The sequence below is a fragment of the Ailuropoda melanoleuca genome, chromosome 7 (assembly GCF_002007445.2).
Source record: "Ailuropoda melanoleuca isolate Jingjing chromosome 7, ASM200744v2, whole genome shotgun sequence".
Classification (NCBI taxonomy): Eukaryota; Metazoa; Chordata; class Mammalia; order Carnivora; family Ursidae; genus Ailuropoda; species Ailuropoda melanoleuca.
Genome location: NC_048224.1, coordinates 139,071,620 through 139,092,508, shown reverse-complemented (window position 1 = coordinate 139,092,508; position 20,889 = coordinate 139,071,620). Strand labels below are relative to the sequence as shown.

Genomic DNA, 20,889 nt, shown 5'->3' with positions numbered 1-20,889 from the left:
CTAGACCCAATTTGAACATCAGGTTGATGGATCTCTAATTTTTACAATCTCTGCCCTGCTTCAAAGATTTTCCAGTTGGGTATCAGAGTGGGTGAACAGAGAGCTTCTAGAGACAGCCTCACAGCACATCCACGGGTTCTCGTCCTCCGAAACGGACAGGGGTGAATTTTGGATCACGCATAGTCCGCATTCACCCAGGTGTATCACACTGAAGATGCTTAATTCAAAGGCATGTTTTTTTAAAAGATTAGGCTAAAAACAATTTGTATGCTGCCATTACCTCCCCGGTTGTCATGTAAAATACAGATCTTTAGATACTTCCGAGCTTCCCCTGGGGACTAGCCTGTCTAGACTGCAGTTGAGATTTGACGTTTGTCCCAGCATCGCACCTGAGCTGGAGGAGCTCTCCACGGGGGGTGCCGTGCAGCCACGCCCCCCACACGCCCGAGTGTCTGCGGACTGCAGGGTGGAGGCTTGGCTCTTCGAAAAGTACTGTGTGTGGGGGGGGTGCCTTGGGGGGCGCAGTCAGGTGAGCGGCCGACTGTTGGTTTCGGTTTTGGCTCTGGTCATGAGATGAGCCCCGCCCCGCATGGACTCTGCACTCAACAGGGGGCTCTGCTTGGGATTCTCTCTCTCCTGCCCCTCCCCCTGCTCAAGCACACGCTGTGTCATCCTCTCTAAAATAAATAAAGCAAGAAGTACCGTTCCAGACCCAGTGCAGCACAGGGACGGGAGCCGTCCTGCCCCCTTCCAGTTCACAGTCAGGCCCCCGACTGTTAGGAAGAGAAGGGAGGGAGCCTAGCTTTAATTTCTGTTTCACCTTGGAACGCAAAAGCTTGCAGGTTTAATAAATTGATGGTACATTTTCACCAGGATCACTGTTTCAGCTCTTACAACATCAAAATTGAAACACGCTTGAACGAGTCAGAAAAAGCGTATGTGGAAAAAGGATTGAAAGACCTGAGCCTCTTTTGTTAAAAGTTCAGGTTTTGAGAACAATTCCATTTAATGACTCTTTATTCTCATCCTTGGCGTGGAAACCCACGTGATTTTCAGCCTCTAGCACATTGGAAAGTCCCCTCTGCTTATTGAACTGTGAAAAAGTGGCTTGAGGGATTCAGACCTGGAAAGGGCATTTTCCCCTCCCTCATTGTAAGCACATTGCCTGACTGTAGGACCACCAGAACTTTTAACAGAAAACACACAAGTGGAATGGGGTGACCATCCTGCTTCTTTCCACGTGCTCTCGGGGGCTTGTAGTTTCCCTCTAGATATTTTTCTTGGTACTTAACATTCTGTGATTTAACCGATTTGGCAACTTTTTAAAAGTTGTTTGTTTGAATTGAGTAGTACATAGAATTTCTGGAAAGACGGCTTCGAGGAACCCATGGACAGATATGTTTTATAAAAATGGAGGACTAGTTAGCTGGTTACATATTACTTAGCAGATCCAGTCTGCTGCTGGTTTTTGTGTGGCCCATAAACTAAGAATGATTTGTACACTTTTAAATGGTCGAACAAAAATCCAAAGAAGACTCTACAAGCTAAAATTATATGAAATTCTCATTTTAATGTCGACGAGTGAATTTTCACTAGAACCTAGCCATGCTCTATTGTTCACATATCGTCCGTGGTTGCTTTCAGGCCAAGAGGACAGCCCTGAGTCGTTGTGCTCAGGGGTGTGGACTGGAGAGCCTGCAGTCGGTAGCGTCTGGCCCTCCGTAGGGAAAGCACCTGCCCAGGATCCTTGCGCCCCGGTGTTCCTGTCCAGGCAGCTTCTGTCGAGCACTCTGCAGTGGGGCAGCCTCTAGGCCACGTTTCGGTGTCAGCAGAGCAGAATTAGGGAGTCAGACATTTGGCAGGGTAGAAGATGAAAGGGTGAGGGTACGTAAGTAGGGGCGTCCTCATGGTGTGTGCCAGAATCAGGTGTTCAGAGATCCTTTGACTTGAGAGGAGTATAAACTGTTGTGTTCATTCAGTGCTACGTGACGAGAGAAGGACTATACGGTTGACCCTTGAACAACGGGCCTGACCTGTGCACGTCCATCCGTACATGGATTTTTTATAAATATGGTACATACTGTAATGTATTTTCCTTATGATTTCCTTAATAACACTTCTTTTCTCTGGCTTACTTTATTATAAGAATACAGTATATAATACATATAATGTACAAAATATGTGTTAATCCACTTTGTGTTGTCAGTAAATCTGCTTCTGGACAACAGTAGTAAAATCTCAGTGGTAAAGTTTTGGGGAGTCAGAAGCTGCATGTGGGTTTGCGACTGCACAGGGATTGGTACCCCCAGCCGCTCCTTGTTCAAGGGTCCGCTCATGTCAAAATCTGTAGCTTACTGGGAGCAGAGAGAAGAAAGTGTGTGTGTCCCTGTTTCTGATAACCCTGTAGGAATAGCGCCAGAATTTTTAGCTCCCAGTTAATTCTTCCACAGTCACCTTATGTCCCGGATTCTGCCCCTGCGTCTTCTAGAATGTTTTGATCTCCCTTTTGGGTCCCTCTGACTTCTCATCCCACAAAGGTATGTGTGGAACCAGCGTCTGTTCAGTCTGAGCCGTGACTGGTCCTTCTTCATTGCTTGGTCCGCACGTGGGCAGCGCGTAGCGTGCGTTGGCCACAGTCCATCTGTTTAGTTTTGAAGTTAATACCTCATGCCGTCTGGAAATGTGATGTGCGGGTGTTCGACGACGTTGTTGGGGGGAGACCTTGCCTTTCTGTCTCAGGTCTTCGCACCCACCCCCACTCAGACACGGGGCCGTCTCCAGAGTCTCCGGACGTCGACACCGATTTGTTGCTTATTTTTTCTAAGGCTGTTGTATTTCCTTGGGAAAACAGTAAACTTTTTGGAAAGTGTATTTGGAAATTCTTCTCTGGCATGACTCGAGAATGTTGGCTGCTCTGTAAGCCTCTCTTGTTTTCCTCAGGGAAGTTTACAACATTGAATGCCACTTAAAAATGTGTGTGCTGTTCTCCATCATTCTCTGAGCTCCTAGAGAGTCCTCTTGACCGTCAGCTTGGCTTTGCAAAAGTTCTCTGATTTTGGAGAGAAGCCCATATTTCTGTATAGGAATCATCATTTTATAAACTTTGCATATGTTCTAGGTCTTCATTTTTCTAAATTTTGAAGAGTTTGGTGGTTTTTCACGTGGCTACCTATTACTCTGTTCACATTCTTGATAGAGTAGGTCTTTCTGGGTGACGACACTTGGGGCAGCCCCTGAAAAATTTGAAAACCCACCCAGCTAAACACTTAGTTTACTGTTGTCATACCAATAGCATGATGATCTCAAAAACCAAGTGTATGATCATTTTATATACGTGTGATTAATGTAGTTCACACTGTCCAAACGTTGGCATTTCTTTTCCATTTAATTCATACATCACAATAAAAATAATACCCAATTATAGAAGAATACTCATCAGAATTCATAGCCATGAAATCAGAATGGCAGGCTTATTCCCCTTAGTTCTGCACACAAATGCCATATGTTTTTAAGAAACTTGTTGGTTTCTGAGATTCTCAAATCTTGTCTTTTTTATATCTGATCAAACTGAGTTTGGGCTTTCACCTTTCTTTGAAACGTATGATACATTTCTTTATCTTAGGCTTTAAAGAGCAGAGACATGTTTAGCGATTATCCAAAAATGTACAAGTTTTTCATTTCTGAGGTTGGAGCTTTAGGAGTGTGATGGCTGGAGATAGGAACACAAGGCTTATTGTTCTCTTTACGGTGAAAACCCCTGTCTGCCTCTGATGTGTAGTCGTTACTCTGATGTGGTTTTGTGGTAACATTAACCCTGGAAGCAAGCACCCCCCCTTCTACGTTGGCTGTTCGTGACACCGTAAGACCGCTGGCCTCGCTCGGCAGAGCAGGCAGGGGAGCCGCCCCCGTCTGGTGCTCAGTTCTCAGTTTATCAGCCTGTTTGGTGGTTCACAGCCTGTCTTCACAGGGCAGGGTATTTTTCTTGCCTTTCAGGGGAACTTCAACAGGGAGTAGCTTTTGTTCCTTTAACATTTATTATTTCCTCGTTGAGGTTTACAGGGTGGCTCTTTCATATTCGTGTGATTGAGATGGTTCACTTCACATTCTGCCAGCACTTCCTACTGAAGTCTGTGTCTCAGCTGCTGTAGGAGACCCCGGCCTTCATCTGCCGCCGGCCACGCCAGGTGCTGTGGCGTGGGCTCTTAGCGGGGATGGCGCTCCCGCCCCAGGGATGGGCTCCCAGGAAACCCCCACGCACATGCTCTCAAATGCCAGAGTCCCACCACTGCAGGCTTTCCCGTCAAACACACACAAAAACTTGGCTTCTCAGATCTCCCCTGACGATAAGTTCCTCTGGCGTCAGGACATCCTTCTAGCCTCCGCTTACAGTGTCACGTGCTGGCGTCCAATCTGGCTTGTCGATGTGCTGTTTTGAGGAAGCCGATCATTACGAATGCCATGGACAATTTCAGTACATGTTTGTTTGTTATGATTTTACTCAAGCTAAAGGAATGGATTATTACACTTATGCAGATAACGTAGAATTCAGTTTCAGGTTCAGTCTGAAGTTAGCATAAATTTAGGTTCTTCAGACTGACCTAAAAAATGATGTTGAGAAGTTAAATAGGAAGATGCCTTTCTTAAAGTTTAGTGTGTTGATTTTTAAATGCCTATCTCCCGAATCTTGCTTAGTAATCAGATGTGCGCAAGAGCAAAGTTAGTTACGCAGCCAGGACGAGGGCTCCCCCGTAAGGGAGACTCGCTGTACGTCTGTATCCTCTTGCTGCCCCCTTGAGATAGTCAGTCAGGTCGGCAGGAGCAGAGAGCAGGTGAGGGTGCCGGCGGGCTGTAATTCAGTGTTTTTGTGTCACGCAGCCTGAGAAATGCCAGTGGCCTGACAGCAGCAGACATTGCTCAAACCCAGGGTTTCCAAGAGTGCACCCAGTTTCTCTTGAACCTGCAGAGTTGTCGCCTGAGCCGTTTCTATGACAACGGCACCGTAAACGGGGGCCATCAGAACCCCTTCCCTAATCATACTAGTGCGGCAGCAAATCGCAAGAGGTGCTTAGAAGATCCGGAGCCCTTTGGAGTGAAGAAGGCCAGAACCGAAGGTGAGACCCCTTGGTGGACGGGAGGGGCAGCCTCTCCTCTTTTCTGTAACGTGTGCTCTTTTTCTATGGCTGGAGGCGCCTTCGAGATGAGACCTTCACTTGAGGGGTACTGTGCCCAGAGGATCCTGGTGCAGTGGTGGTGGCGTTTCCCCTGTTTGGCTCCTTGGAAGATTGGCCCTTTAACAAAAGGGGAGCAGATAAGAGGGCGATGTTGACAGCTCAGATGGAATATGTGTATATAACTTTCTGCACATCCAGGTTTTTCTGCCGTGAATTAGAAAGATTTTTCTCGTTTCTTGTACCTGTTTGAAATACAACTATTAAAAAAATCTGCCACCGTGCCTGATTTTTTGTTTGTTTCCTGTGAACGTTCCGAGCTTATGAATAACATTGGTGGTCTGGTAGCAAAACACAGTTTCAAGTCTGGGGAAGGAGAGGTTTACCTCGGCTGGTCTCCGCACCCCAAAGTGTGGTGTGTGTTTCACAGCGAGACCAGGGGTGTTGGGGCGACGTGAGGATAAGTCGGTAAGGTAAGTTTCCTATAAGTATTCTCCCACCTTATCTTCAGGTGACTTCTGAGTTTGCGAAGAAGCAGAGCCACCTGGTCACTCTCGGATGAAATCACCTCCCCTTCCTCTAGGAAAGAGAGCTGTGTGTGTACCTGTACGTGAGATAGCTTACAAGACAGATTAGTAGCTGGGCAAGAATATGTAACGAGCTTACACCGAGAGGGACACTTAGAGATGGCGGTGAAAAGTAGTTGCATTGAAAGTATGAACTCAGATAGGAGAGCGGAGCGTTAAATACAAAGTTGTGCCCTTTGATAGAAAAAAAAAAAAGAGCTATACAAGTGAAGTATGAGAGAAACCTGCATGGCCACAGGTGTGGTTGACTGCCCTTCGTGTGGCCAACATGACCTCCAGCGCTGCACTTTTCAGTTTAACGGGATGGCATCCAGAAGAAAACAGGGACTTTTTTTTTTTTACTATAAAGTTGATTAAATTGTATTACCTACTTTTAAATACTTAGTCACTATAAACACTTGACTTTTTTTGTAGAAATGAATGTATGAACTTAAATGGAATAGTTTATCAAACTCATAACTGATAAATTATATAATTGTCTAAAGGTGCTGGAATGCTCAGAAGCACAAACAGCTTGAAGGTTCGCGTGAACCTCACAGGTGGTGTTTCTAGTGACATATTCACTGTCATTTATTTGTACCATGTTCCAGCGTATTTTTTCTAATGTATTTTAAAACCCCTTAAGGAGCATCCATTTTTTAAAAATACTCTTTTTTTCATCCACTTAATGCCTGGTTTAATATTTTGGAATGATGCAAAGTGTTAGCTTCGTTATGCCCTCAGGCAGGAGTCCTGTATGCTCCCATGTCCACGCGTGTTGGTTCGTAGCATAAATCTTAAATTCTGTTCAGTAGGGTAAGAAGGATGTCACTGAACATTCTAACAAGACTCAGACATGTACCAAAGAGTTTTTAAAACCAGTCTCTTAAGGTGTTCGGGCCCCTGGATCGGCCAGTATTCTCATTGTTGAAGTATGTCGAAAGACTTTCCGAGGATTCCTCAGACTTGAATTTCAGTTTCCTGAACCTTGTTACCACACAGGCTGGGTTTGAAGAACCGTGCGGGTAGATAGACGTTGTGGGGATTTGATTTCCCTCCTCCAGACAAGGATTCATTTTGGTAGGACCGGGAGAGAGATTCACGTTTTGCCCCTGAAACTCCCCGAGCAGCTCAGCCCGGGCGCCAGGTTAGAAGAAGATGTGGCTGGAGCTTGGTGTTTGAGTCACGCAGCCCCAGACTGGGCTCTGCTCCACACACCTGCAGTGGTCCCACTGTCACTACCGCGGGAGAAACCTGGGCTCGACACCGGATGCACGCAGCCGGACTGTCCTCACTCCCGTCCTGCAGCCGGTGCTGGTCCCGGGCAGTGTCCCATGTATCTTTGAGCATGGGTGTGTATCCAGTCGTGTCTGTGTGAGCACGGACAGGTGCCTTCATCCTGTGCCTCTTGGGGGGAAGCGGAGGTGATTCCCCTCGTTGTATCTTTACGTACTCGCTGTGAGTGGAGGCGGGGCGGTCGGTCTCACTAAGGATTTTTCCCCAGCTGCCTGAGTTTTCTGAAGGAGGTTATGCTGCCTGTGCACGTACTTCTCGGATCGGGCTCTGGTGTGCAATTGAGGATGTGTTGCCATGGTTCATCGTCACTTAATTTCTGGCATCTCATTTTGATTTGCTATTTAAATGTGTGAGCTTAAGGTTTTGCTCATTCTGAATTATTCATTTTGTAGATATGTTTCTGATTCTCATGTTAGAGTAAAAATAAGTATTTTTCCTTATATAATATATGCATATAAAATACTTTTGAATAACTTCATATGTAAAAGTATTTAAAAGAGTTTAAAATTGTCTGTCTCCCTTCTTTCTTCCCCCAGTACAAGTTAGGCCTTTTTTTTTTTTAGACGCCAGGCATACTACCCGGGCTGTATAAATGCGTAGCTTGGACCTTATTAACGCAACTCAGTTCGGTCTTTCTACATCTTAAGAATCACACACACTTGTGTTTTTAGTGTGCAATTAATGTTCATAAAAGCAGTTAATTTCCAGAAGTTTTTCTGTCTAAGCCAACTTTTTAAAGTGTGCCTTGTGAAATTTATTTTTTTAACTTTTTTCTTTCTTTTTTTTTTTTAACTTTGGAATCCTGGAAGTTCCCTACTCTTCTCCACAGAAAGTAGCCTCTGTCTCTGCTTTCAGTAAACTATTTTCATATATTTTAAGGTAGTTGGCTTGATTTTCCCTTGGAAACTGCCAATGGAAAAGAACGTGAAGGACTAATAATGCCTGAGCCTTTCTGTGCTGCTTGACAGTGCACTGCGCTGGGTAGCAGGCTGCACTTGGGGCGTAGTCCTACTTGAGATGCCCTCGCCCCACCATTCATGCCAGGATCCCGTCCACTCTGCTCAGAGCACAGACGTGGGCCATGGGGCCGTGAACTCAAGCATAAAGTCAAATCCAAAGTCACTTAAACGGTTGATTTTGATTAAAAGTATTTTGGCATAAAATGGGGTTTTGTTCATTTGGGGTGGCACAAGGAAGCATCAGTATGTAAGTGGGTTTTGAGGTGTTTTCCCCCCATTTTTCAACCGTTGGCTCGAGATGGAATGACTGGTGTCCTTCAGCGGCTTTGTAAGGGTTCAGGTCTGTTAGTGTCTCTGTTAACCTTCAGAAATAACAGTACAGTTACCCGTATATGTGTGCAGTCCTTGGAAACCCGTCCAGGTTACCAGGAGACTGGTTGGGAAAGAATGCCCGTCCCATCCGGGGGTGAGTGTCCTCTTGTTGTCATCAGTGATTGTTTGGGTACAGCTCCCGAGTCTGCAGTGGGGAGAGGCAGTGTGACTTAGAGACTGAGCCCAGGATTTTGTCATTGGAACCAGCTGCCGTAGGAAGGAGGCTGTGTTGATACCAGATCTCTTGTTAAATCGACTTCACAGTTTTGTTTTTAATTCAAATGGATATATTCCTGATCTTAGAATTTCATACATACCATATAGGTATTTAATTTATAAAAACACCTTTTCAGAAAACTACAGCTTTATGATTCCGTTTAAAATTAGCAATGAGAAGTTTCTCAGCACACTTTCCCCGGATGAACTCCACATTAGAGAGTCTCCACTTTCTGGTCTTCATTATGCGTCTTGACCACACAGAAAGACCCGGGGGAGGGGGAGGGGATGTGACTTCTGTTGAGTGATGCGTCTGAGTGATTCGAGCCTGAGACTCAGGAAATCTGTTACCTCCCCCATTAAAAATGTAGTCCCTTCTGGTTTGATCCCATACGTTAGAGATGTGCACACGACTGACGTTAGGTGAGGTCAATGATGGCTTGTTTTTAAATACTTGACCAGAGTCAGAGAACACTGCGTTGGTGCAACAAATGGTTGTTTTGTCTTCATCCCTGAAGACTTAGCATGGCGTAACTGTGATGAACGAATGCAGTGGAGAGCCACGCGCTTTCTGTGATTCCACTGTCGCCGTCTTGAATTCCAACCCCCGAGCCTCATCTCTTCTCAGAGCGGTGGAGCGGCTGTGGCAGGAGTCAGCCGTCCATGCACCTTCCTTTCTGCGTCCTTTTCACGAAACCCCAAGGCCCTCTGTGGTGTTTCTAGAATTCACTGCTGCACCTGGGGCCGTGGCGGGAGCTAGAGTCTGTGTAAGTTCCCACGTGTTAGAACGGCCTTCATTTTGGCCTCAGGTCCTGCTTTGATTTTAACAGAATTTTTTTTCAAAAAAGCAGTTATTTGGGTAAAATGTGCTCTATGAGTGGATGAGAAATAGTTCTGATTGATTAAGGCCGGTGGGAAGCCACCAGGGGAAACTTTCCTTCCCGGCTCCTTTGAAGGGGACCTGAGGGCTTGCCCACGGTCGGCGTTCCCGCTTCCACGGGGAGACCACAGGCATGCATGGTGTCCTGGAGCCCCTGGCCAGCCCCCCCCAGGGTGTGGTCAGCACCTGGGACCCCCCCACACTGGCACCCTAAAGATGCACAAAGGAAGATCACTAATCCGCGGCAGGAGCCCAGCCTCACTGAGGCCCCTCGTGTGAACCTGCTTGGCAGCATCTGGGCGTCAGCGGGCTCCTCCTGTGTGGCATGGCCCTGGGGTTAGCGCCCTGCTAGCCGGCCGGAGCACCTGTGTCGCACAAGTAGGTGACCATAGAGGTTGATTTTTGCCTTTTAAGAGATTTTTCTCCCTTTAAAATAAGCCCGATTGGGCATTTTTCAGAAGCCCTAGGTAAATTTCCAGGTGTCCTTGGCAATTGAGATCTTGTTTTTGGGGGCGCCGGGCTGGCTCAGTTGGAGCCTGTGACTTGATCTCAGAGTCATGAGTTCAAGCCACACGGTGGGTGTAGAGTTCACTTTAAAAAAGTAAAAAAGAACTTGTGCGTGTGCACCTTCCCGGCCGTATGGAGCCAGCGCGGAGGTCAGCTTCCTGATGGCACCTCTTCCAATGCATCAGATGCGCCCCGGCTTCCAAAAGCCAAGTAATGCCTTCCGCATGTTTGTAAACTGCTTGGTCATAAGGCATATATGTGGTTTTAGAATCTTGCTAAGAGCTGGCTTTGGGGGTTTCAGATGGAAGTACAAATGCAGATTTCTGTGTCAGTCGCGCTTGGTTGCAGCCTTGCCTCTGCAGGAAGGAAGCTGGGAGGCTTCGTTTTGAGCCAATCCTAGGCATTTTTCTATCATAAATATTCAGCATCTAACGTGTCCTAGGATCCTGTCTCCTCAACAAACGCCTGCTTTGGCCAAGTAAAAGGTAAGGACAGTTCTTACAAAATGTTCAGTGATTCTTCCTTTAACCATGGAAGTCAGGAGGAAGATGGGAAGATGCTTCTCCAAAGTGTAAATAGGATCAAAGTTGATAAATTGGAAAAGACATTCCGTTTTCTCTCTGCAAGACCGCCTTTCTCAGATGCAATGTGCAATATTTCAGTGGCTCCTTTGGCAAAGACGAATGGGTATGTGTGGGAGAAAGGAGTCAAGTCAGATCCAATGTTCTTAAAATTCTGAGAGGCTAGTGTTAATCTCATGGTTCATAAAAAACAGTTTTAAAAAGTAAATTGGACCTTTAATGCCTCCATCTGGGTAATTAAGCACTTCCTGTCTACAGGTGCTAGAATTTCCCAAGGTTCTGGGGCAGGTGGGTTACCCACCAAGGAGTTAAACACCCCTGCAGATAGTTCATGGCAACAGTGCACTCCAAAGATTGCCAATCTATTGAGAAAGAAAATTCTGGGCTGACTGCATTAGGATATGCTTCCCACATGAAACAGTTTCTTGACTACAGAAATAGGAGAGCCTTTGGTCTATTTCGTTTTTATCCTATTCTGTTAATGAGGAACCACCAGCATTAGCTGCGAAATGGAAAGGTTTCGGAATAGTTCCCAGTACTCTGCATGGGTCTCTCTTTCAGGGAGTCGTCTACGTGGTGAAGTGGCCCTGTGCCCTGGCTCTTCCTCTTGGTTTGACCTTGGATGTCCCCAAACTCCTCTGTCACCGGCCCTTCCGGCCCCCTAGTGGCAGGTCTGCCCTGGGTCCCACTGCACTTCACAGCCAACATTCTCTGGAGGCGATTCTCCCGATTTTATTACTGCTCACTGCAGTTACTAATCGTTTTTGTTTGCTTTCTGTGTTTGGGTTTTTTCAGGCTAGAGAGCGGGCTTCATGCACAGATATGGCCACTCTTCTGGGCACTGTGTTTAGGGGACAGAAAGACAAGTAGCTCAGCTCTCAGGAAGCACTTTTTAAATGTGTCCCGTCGGTTTTTTTTTTTTTAAATAACCTGCTAACCTTTGCTTTTCAGAGATGTGAGATTGCACATTTAGCCTACTTGTCACCTTCCTGACGGACACTGGCCCCTGAATCCTGAAAAGCAGACCTTAGAAGTGCAGACACAAAGCCGCGTCATATCTCTGTGGAGTCTCTGTTCGCAGAGGCGTCCGTGGCTGTGCCGTGCTAGCGTGCGCCAGTGCTCCGCGAACTACCTGCTTCCCCGCCTGGCTCCCCAGGCGTAGGAGAGGAAGGGGCAGAACGTGACCCCACGCTGACTGCAGGCTCCTCGTCTCTGAAACGGCTGGCTGAGGTCTCCCTGAAGGTCCTGAGCACTTGCCCAGCTGACACCTGGGTGCCCCACCCCTACCCCCTCTTTAAGGTGGCCTGTTTGCCACGGACTCTTTGAAAGTACCTGTTTCACAGGAAAGATCGCGCCTTGCTTGTGGCGGATGTGGGGCCCATGAAGGAATAGGAAGAGCCTTGAGTGGGGAAGACTGGAATCCACGGCTTAATGCCTCTGGCTTAAGACCACCTGTCCTGCCGAGTGCTTTTGGCCTCGTACCTCTGCAGACCAGCTACACAAATCACACTGTTCTGTTTCCCCACATACTAGCCATTCAGTCCTTGTGCTTCTGTTTGGGGAAGACCATGCAGCACTATCTTTGGTCTCAACAGTTTGGGTTAGGGTTAGTGATCACCTGGAACTGGTACACCCGTTCCCTTTACATATATTGAAAATGACTCCTGCCTCTAAAATTAGAAGTGATTAAAGCTGCAGAGTTCGTGTCTGGTTTTAAACGTTTATTGGAAAAATTTAGCACCAGAAGTTGTGTATCGTGTACATCCTTTGACCCAGGAATAATTCTCCGTATTTATCTGAGTAAAGAACCAGAAATACAAACAAAGGTGCACTGATAAGGATGTTGACCGTGGTATTTGTGATAGGAAGGAAAGCGAGGTGGGGAGTTTGGGGGGAGGTGTGAGTGATGGTGCAGCCCTGCAGCGGATTCTGACTCGACTTCAAAAGATTCTTTTGAGCTTTGCTGACGAGCTGCATTCATGCCATGGTAGGTGGAGAAAAGCAAGGCATAGAAGTGCCTTGGGGTCCGTTTTGGTGGTAGCACATGCTTGCTAAGACTAGAGAGCCGTGTGTCAAGTGAGTGGCTGCTGGGAGAAGGGCGGGGGGACTCCCAGGGAAAGTGCATAGAGAGAATGTTTCCACACTGTGAATGTGATTCTTGCAGGAAATGTGATCAAATGGGCATGTTTGTTTTCTTCAAGATCCAGAGAACGATCCTTTTTTGAGGAATGTGCATGTATAAATTCAGCTCCAAAGATCTTGGGACTAAGACTAATGTTTGTTTCCCATGTTACTGTGTCTTGGTGCATGGGCCCGCGCCCCCAGGACAGTATTGAATCTTGGCTTTTACCTTATTTTCTGCTACTGAAATTAGTGGATTTTTTTAATTTAAGGATAGTTTTAATGGTTTTTATGTTATTCAAGAATCGTCTTTGTATTTCTTTATGAAAAACAACGGAAGGAACATTTGGGGGCATAATACTAAGTGCACTGAACTTAAAAACATACTTAGAAACATCTCTGGGTTGTGTAATTGCTTTATGTTGTCCAGGTAACAGCCACAAAGGAGAATCTGTGCCATCGAGTGTATGTAGAGCATGTGTCCGAAATCCCATGACTTTTCACCGAAACTGCACGCTTCGGGAAGTATTTTTACCATGGAAAAGTCACTTTCCCAATAGCGTACTAGGCTCCTTGGTAGTCTGTAGATTATTACGGTGTTTTGACAGTTGGGGAGCATTCAGTGCTCTGGAGGAAAAAGGCGGGAGAAACAGTTGTCTCAAAAGCTTGTAGGCGCAGGGATCTAAAATTGTCTTTGTGTTCTGTGCAGCTCGGAGCTCGGGTCCCTGCACGCTGCTGGGGAACGTCGACGTGGATGAGGACGCTGACAAAATGCTGGTCGACAGAGAGCTTGCTGCTGTAACAGGTGGGAGTGGACAGTTCCCCGTTAGCTGCGGCAGCAGCCCCATGGTCGAAGACACCAAACAGCAGGAGGGTGGTTCTGTCGGACCAAAAGAAATAGAAATCTATACTGTTTCAGCAATGCAGACCCCCTGTCGTTGCAAGAATCAGTATGCGTATTATTTCTAAGCTGAGTTTCTCTCCTGATGTTTGCACTTGTTGTCCAGTGTTTTAAAGAACGTTACACTACAGTTTGCGTATCTTGGGCAAGTTTGTAGATACAAGGATCAGTGTTTTGGGTGCATTCTATAGATATGAAGAGTTTAAGTGCAATCTTCCTACTTTGGTGTGAAGCTTCCGCTTAACGTGCCTTGTTTGATTTCAACGAGGTTTCGCATGCTTACTTTCCTGACATGTGACTTTTGGGTGAATATGCCAGACAGACGTCTGTTGCTAGTAGTGTCGGCCTGGTGCACAGCAAGAAGGATGCCTTGCTGTGGACACGGAGGATGGGTGGATGCTGTGGTTTTGACTTGTGGCCGGTCTCGCCAGCGTGGAGCCTCCTGCTTGCCACTGCTGGTTGCCGTGGTTTCTGGGACATCAACTCCAAGTCCAGCCAAACGCTGAGCACCGCGTCTCATGAAACACGTTTTACATGCTCAAAGTGTTAATATATTCAAACAGTTGGTAGTCATTTTGAGGTTTTTTTTTTTTTAAAGTCAAAGGCTGTTTCTTTTAGCGTTTAGAATCTCTGAAGACTTTTCCTTTGAGTTAACACTTTTCTCTGCCATTCTTTTCTTTAGGTGACCGTGAAAACATCGTAGCCATTTTCTTACTAATATATGTAGAAATAGATACTGGTTCTTTGAAGGTTTTATTATGTCTCTATGCTAAATTCTTCACTGGGGTAAGAGATTATGCATTACGTTTCCCAGACATACGTGAAAAAATCTTTTCTTTTTACCAAAATGAAAGGAAAGTGTGCACATCTTTCTAGAAGCTACAGGTTGTTATGGGTGGAGTCGCCTTTTTACCAAATAATTAAATGGGTAGATTTTCTAAGGGAAATTCTGATTGGATAATTCATTTAAAGACTTTGGCTAAAGACAAATAACAAAACTCAAAGCTTTTCAAAACAAACAACATTGCTAAATATTTTTAAAAAGGCAGAAGAAATCACTCTTTAATCTTCAAGCATCAATTCCCTGCGTTTTCAGGCCAAATTTAATAGCCAGCGTGGGCGTCACGTCGCGCTGAGAAGGCAACACTCTATTTCGAGCCCCACTCATCCTGTGTAACAGGTGCACACTTCCCGTCACTCATGTACGACGCTGTCCACCTGTGTCCACCAAGTGCGCTAAACCCTGGGGGCCGTGCAGCAGGCAGGCAGGTGGTGCACAGGAACAAGGACTGAGGGCCGTGTTGGAGGTGGCCAGGCGGGGTCCCAAATTAGCCACTCTCTAGGATGCCTGCCGTTCTCATGCTCGGGTTTATCAGACTTGCCGTAATGACACGAGGTTATCAACTAGCCCTGATTCTGAGATCACGTAACGGTACTCTTTGACGCCACCCGGGCTCTAAGGGGAGACCACATACGCGACGCGCGGAGAACGCTAAACGAAAACTGAGTCTAAGCAACTCCGATTTCTGAGGCAGTGCTCCTGGACCTTTTCAGGTCCAGTCCCCCTGGAAATGTCGTTTCCATATCTGATAATAGTACACAGTTATTTGTCTTAGTAACTGTCACGGTCGCCGTCGTAGTCATGAATTTTACCACCCAGGGAACATTGTGTATACTTTATTTTTGAAAAAAAAACTGATCAAAGTATTTCTTTGGGAATAGCTTATTTTATTTCTTTCTGTTCTTCTTCATGTTTGGTTCTTGAAATATTTGTTCTCTAATCTTGAATTTTAACTAAACAGAAGAGCTGTCCTTTAATTTGAAAAAAAATAATCCCTTATCCTCTGAAGAATTTATACCAGTTAAACAAACTATGATTATCACTTAAATTGCCAGAAAAATGGGTGATTAATGGAATGTGTAGAAGGTGTTTTTGTTCATTGAACAAGCCGTGATTTTTTGTTGGCAGGAAGATTTGCGGGACACACAGAAACCTATGTCCAAGTGCAAATCAGAGGCACATAGATGGTGACGCGGAAAGTAAGCCCTTCCGGGGGAGGGCCACGCTGTGTGTCAGGATGATTGGGGGTGCGGAAGCGTGTCCTCGTTCGAACGGTCGTGGGACTCCGCTCTTCTGTATTTAATATCATACTTGCTTTAACAGCGCAGAACATTGAGATAAAATTTCATATTACCAAGCAAGACATAATTCTCGGTCGTCTTTTGTACTGTTCTGTGAATTCCTGTGAACATGAATGTTGAATCCCCAGTTTCCTTATACAGAAAACTGTCTTGTAATCGCTGTCCCATGGGCCTGAATGTGTTGTGATTGACTCTTTTTTTCCCCATAAGACATCCTCCTCCGGATGGATGTCTACATATGCGGATTAAGCAAGCAACATTTTTCCAACCTAAGTGATTTTTTAAAGTAGCCTAATTAGGTGAAGCCTCGGACATCGTAGTCACTTTACTGGTGAACTCGGAAGACCCTCCCAGAGCTCGTGCTGTTGCGCTGCCGGCCCCAGACCGCACGCGTGAGAGCGCTTAGTGCCCCGTTCTCCCACCGGCCGCTCCGCCGTGGGCCAAGTCGCAGAAGTGCCACGTGGATGCGAGTGTCGCTAAGATTTGAACTCCTGCGTCCGCGCACCTGGCCTGAGCGGCGGGCCGCCTCCCCGGAGCTCGTGTGGCACGGTCTCGCCTGGTCCCAGGAGCCTCCGCAGGCCCCTGCTTCAGCGGCCGCCTTTCTTTTTCCCTTTTCTTGAGAGCTGGAGAGGTGTGGGGTTTTATTTTAACTTTGTGGAAAACCTCACACTTTGTTCTGCTGGACTTTTTCACGGGTGATTTTTAAAACTTTTTCCCAAAAGTAGTCTTAAAATGAGAGCAGTTTTTTGATTTTGGGGTTTTTTGACAGCTTTTCAGGACTGTTGGTGTTTTTCACACCACGTATTTGTCCACTTAGGTGTTTACATTCAGCCACTCAGTGCCGCTGAAAGTCATAGATGTTTCCTGTCTTACCGGGCAAATGCTGCCGTTGGTTCTATTTTTAAATCTGCCTATGCAGTTTTATACTTCTGGAAAAGAAACTGGTTTGTTTAAAAGAAAAAAAAAAAGAAGCTAAATAAATCCTTTAAAATTGTAGCAGCAATGAAACATTTTTAGTTTCTCCTCCCCCTCTGGTTCTGAATTTTGGTGACAGGTGTATTTCTTAATGCAGATATGAAAAACAGTAGCCCCGTGTCGGATACATTGACAAATGGATGTGTCATCAATGGACATTTGGACTTCCCCTCCACGACACAGCTCAATGGGATGGAGAGCAGGAATGACCACTGCTTATCAGGATCTAATGGAATTAGCAATGGATTAGTTGGAGGACGGCCTTTTCCAAGTAGCCAGGGTTCTGTTTGTGTTAATGGGACCGAGGAGCCAGAAAAGACCATGAGCGTTAACGCAGAGATGTGCGGCTCTCTACACCTGAACGGGAGTCCGAGCAGCTGCGTAGCTAACAGGCCTTCCTGGGTGGAGGACATTGCGGAGAATCTGCAGTACGGGCATTACCATGGGTTTGGGGACACCGCCGAAAGCATCCCCGAGCTTAACAGCGTGGCGGAGCACCCCAGCTCCGCGAAGGGGGGAGAGAGACACGGCGGTGCCGCCCTGGGGGCCATGCACCTCTACCACGGCTCGTAGAGACCAGCGGCCCGGCGTGTCGGGGCGCGCCCATCCCCCCAGTAGCCGACTCCAAATACTCGCGGAGCACCCGTTGGAGGGAATGCCGCGACCTGTACTGTTTTTATACTTCAGCTTTGTGAAGAGTCAGCTTTTATTTGGAAAGTTCCTTGTGAGTCCTATTGTGTGCACGAGTAGGGCTGACGTAGAGCACAGGGGTTTCTCCTGTGGGTGGCGAGCCTCGTTCAGAAGTTAGTTTTCCTTTGAATCCCATCACCATAAAATGCCATCTTTCCTCTTGTCAAGTAAAATGACATCACATCAGGATAAATGAGAGGCAGTAAACGAGGTCCCTCGTGACTCAGCTCCCTGCACTTGGTCATTTTGAAAAGCTTGCTTTTACTCTTTCCCGCAGAGCTTATGACAGAAGACAGCTCTTTCCCTATGCAAAGTACAGCCTTACCAAGAGTTCTTGAAGAAAAGAACATTTGATTCTTTCAAAGTCTTTTCACTGAAACTTTGCAACTTGCCGTGAGGGGGGGGTCTTGCTTACAGGCACACGTGGCGGTTTGGGGGTGCACATGGCCCCTTCTTCAACGGTGTAGCTCCCTGCCCTGGGTTTCACTGAGAACACCTGCCATCTGGGACTGACTTTTGACCTGTTGTGATTTTATTCCACATTTCTTGCTTTGTCTCTACAGTTTTTACCACAGATAACGGTTTCCTTTATATGTAGTGGAAATTACTATTTGTAGGAACTGTCAGGTCAGAATATTTGACTATTTTGACTTATATTTTCTTTTTTCCTTGTTTTTGTTTTTGGGGGTTTTCTGCTTTAAAATCTATACCACTATGTATATCCAGTCCACTGAGAGAATTTTGGATCTCTCTTAATAAAACTGCACTAAGTTTATGGTTTTATAGAAATTAGCTTTTGTTTAAGCAACTAGTGGTCACACTGTGCAAATATTGTAACGAATTTTTACTTTTCTGATTTTTGTAATAAAAATTGGTGAAGATAGAGAAAATGTCAAATGAACAAGCCAATGTTCTAAGAGTGTTACTAACATCTTGTTTTTAAACTGTACTTTACAAATTGAATAAAAAACTCTCACACTCGATTCATGACTGGGGTGTGCTTTCTTTCCAGGGTGTGAGGAGTGGGGGATCGCCTTTTATTTTGCTTGTTAGATTTTGCTTTACTCCTCTGATCCTACCCGTGTAATTTCTGGCCACTTTTGATACAGATACTTTGCCTCCTGGAGCTCTCTTGGGGGCTGTCAGTTGCTCTCAGCTAACAGTATTGTCCCTGCCTGCTTATTTTTATAAAAGACAACAATCATAATTTGCTAAACATCGGGCCAGCAAACACTTACGAACGTTAAGCCTTTTAAAACTGTAAATTATAGTTAGTAAATGCCAACAAAATAATCATTCTGGCATGCCTATATATGTTCCTAAAACACTGGTTTCTTTATGCATTTTATTTTAAAACTTAACAGACCAAAGTGAGGGGGCATTAGGCTTTGGAAGTGTCACAAAAATTACTGGAGGCTGAGAACAGAAGCACGAATGCCCCTGCCGTGTCACCGCTGCCGAATCCCGTGCCCGCAGCAGGCATCAGTAATCGAGCTCTGAGCCCAGATGGCCTCGGCAGCCCTCTAAACTACGGCTCTGAGAAGCCACCCAAGCTGCTGTAGGTCTTCAGGAGAAGGGAAACCGTGCCGTCCCTGGCTTGGACTAGTCCTTGATGTATTTCAGAGACTACACAGTGAGTTAATCTTTGCCGAAAAACATTAAGTGAATCTCATAAGATGCCCTGAGGATCAACCATTCATTTAGTCTTGGGACTTTTTGGACAGAATATGACGGCTTCTTGGGGTAAACCTACTGTATAGAACCCAGAGGAGGTCAACGGCCACACGTGATGGTGATGGATGCAGTTTCCTTGTCTTGTCGTCCAGAGGCATTGACAGGCACATGAAGGTCCCATTTAGAGATCGTAAGGAAATTGTTACAGTAGGATTCTGTCATGGCTGGAATATGCCTGGAAATGACACAGGAGTGGTAGACTGGAGACAAAACTCACACAAGATTGGGTGTGAGCTCATGTTGCCTGGGTACGTGAAAGCTCATGGTTCTACTCTGTATATATTTGGGGAAGTTTTTTTACTTAGGACTTGACAGTTCTAGTACTTCAGAAACGTGGATATCATCTTAACACTGACCCAAGAATAAGCTGAAATTTTGCTCTGCATATCTCATCAAAATTGAGTGCATACTAAACTATTATAATAGTTCACTGGTTCTTTTTTGGCCTGAAGACCCTGGTAGGTGCAACCTTGTGCTTTGTTTTTAAACCGTACTTGTACTTTGTGCAACTTTAAATAGTCCCTTGACAGTAACACCAAAACCATAAAATATCTAGTAATATACCTTAAAAGATGTTCAAAATCTCTACACTGAAAACTATAAAACGTCTCAGAAAGAAAGAAGGTTTAAACATTTTGGTTGAGAAAATCTATTTGCAGATGACATGATATTACACAGAGAAAACCCTAAACACTCCACCAAAAACTATTAGCACTGATGAATGAATTCAGTAAAGTTGCAGGATACAAAATTAATATGCAGAAATCTGTTGCATTTCTATACACTATTGCAGTAGCAAAAAGAGAAATTAAGAAAATAATCCCATTTACAGTTGCACCAAAAATCATAAAGTACCTGGGAGTAAACTTAACCAAGGCGAGGGAAAGCTCTTTACTGTGCAAACTATAAAACAGTGATGAAAGAAATTGAAGAGGATGCAAACGGAAAGACAGTCCATGCATGTCGATCAGAACAACAAACACTGTTAAAATGTCTACACTACCCAAAGCAACCTATAGATTTAATGCAGTCCCTGTCAAAATACCAACAGCATTTTTCGCAGAACTAGAACAAATAATACTAAAATTTGTATGGAACCAGAAAAGACTTCAAATCGCCAAAGCAGTCTTGAAAAAGAAGAATAAAGCTGAAAGTACCACGATTCCAAATTTCAAGGTATGCTACAAAGCTGTAGTCATCCAAACAATAGGATACTGGCACAAGAATAGACACGGATCAATGGAACAGCATAGAGAGCCCAGAAACGGAGCCATGCCTACGTTACCTACAACAGAGGAGGCAAGAATATACAATGGGGGAAAGTCTCTTCAAATAATGGTGTTGTGGGGAGCGGGGTGGGCACCTGGGTGGCACAGTTGGTTAAGCGGCTACCTTAACCAGGGGATCGAGTCCCGCATCGGGCTCCGTGCTCAGCGGAGACTCTGCTTCTCCCTCTGCCCCTCCCCCTGCTCATGCTCGCTCGCTCTCAAATAAAGTCTTTTTTTAAATGGTGTTGGGAAAACAGGACAGCTACATGCAAAAGAATGAAACTGGACCACTTTCTTAGAGCACACACACAGGTAAACTCAAAATGGATTAAAGACCTACATCTGAGATCTGAGAACATAAAACTCCTAGAAGAAAACAAAAGCAGTAATTTCTTTGACAATGGCCATAGAAACATTTTTCTCAGTATGTCTCCTCATGCAAGGGAAACAAAAGCAAAATTAAACTATTAGGACTACACCAAAATAAAAACCGAAGGAAGCCACCACAAAACA

The 20,889-nt window shown here is 45.5% G+C and overlaps 1 protein-coding gene across 1 annotated transcript in view; it reads left to right on the top strand.

The window, feature by feature from the left end:
* ANKRD10 (ankyrin repeat domain 10) overlaps positions 1-18,357 on the top strand; it is a gene marked incomplete at its 5' end in the record, with an annotated part of 29,030 nt that extends 10,673 nt beyond the window's left edge. Inside the window, 3 exons of the mRNA XM_034665483.1 lie at positions 4,876-5,111; positions 13,376-13,471; positions 16,782-18,357. Coding sequence (XP_034521374.1) covers positions 4,876-5,111; positions 13,376-13,471; positions 16,782-17,257 — 808 coding nt within the window. The remainder of the gene's footprint in view (positions 1-4,875; positions 5,112-13,375; positions 13,472-16,781) is intronic.
* Between the last annotated feature and the right edge of the window lie 2,532 nt (positions 18,358-20,889).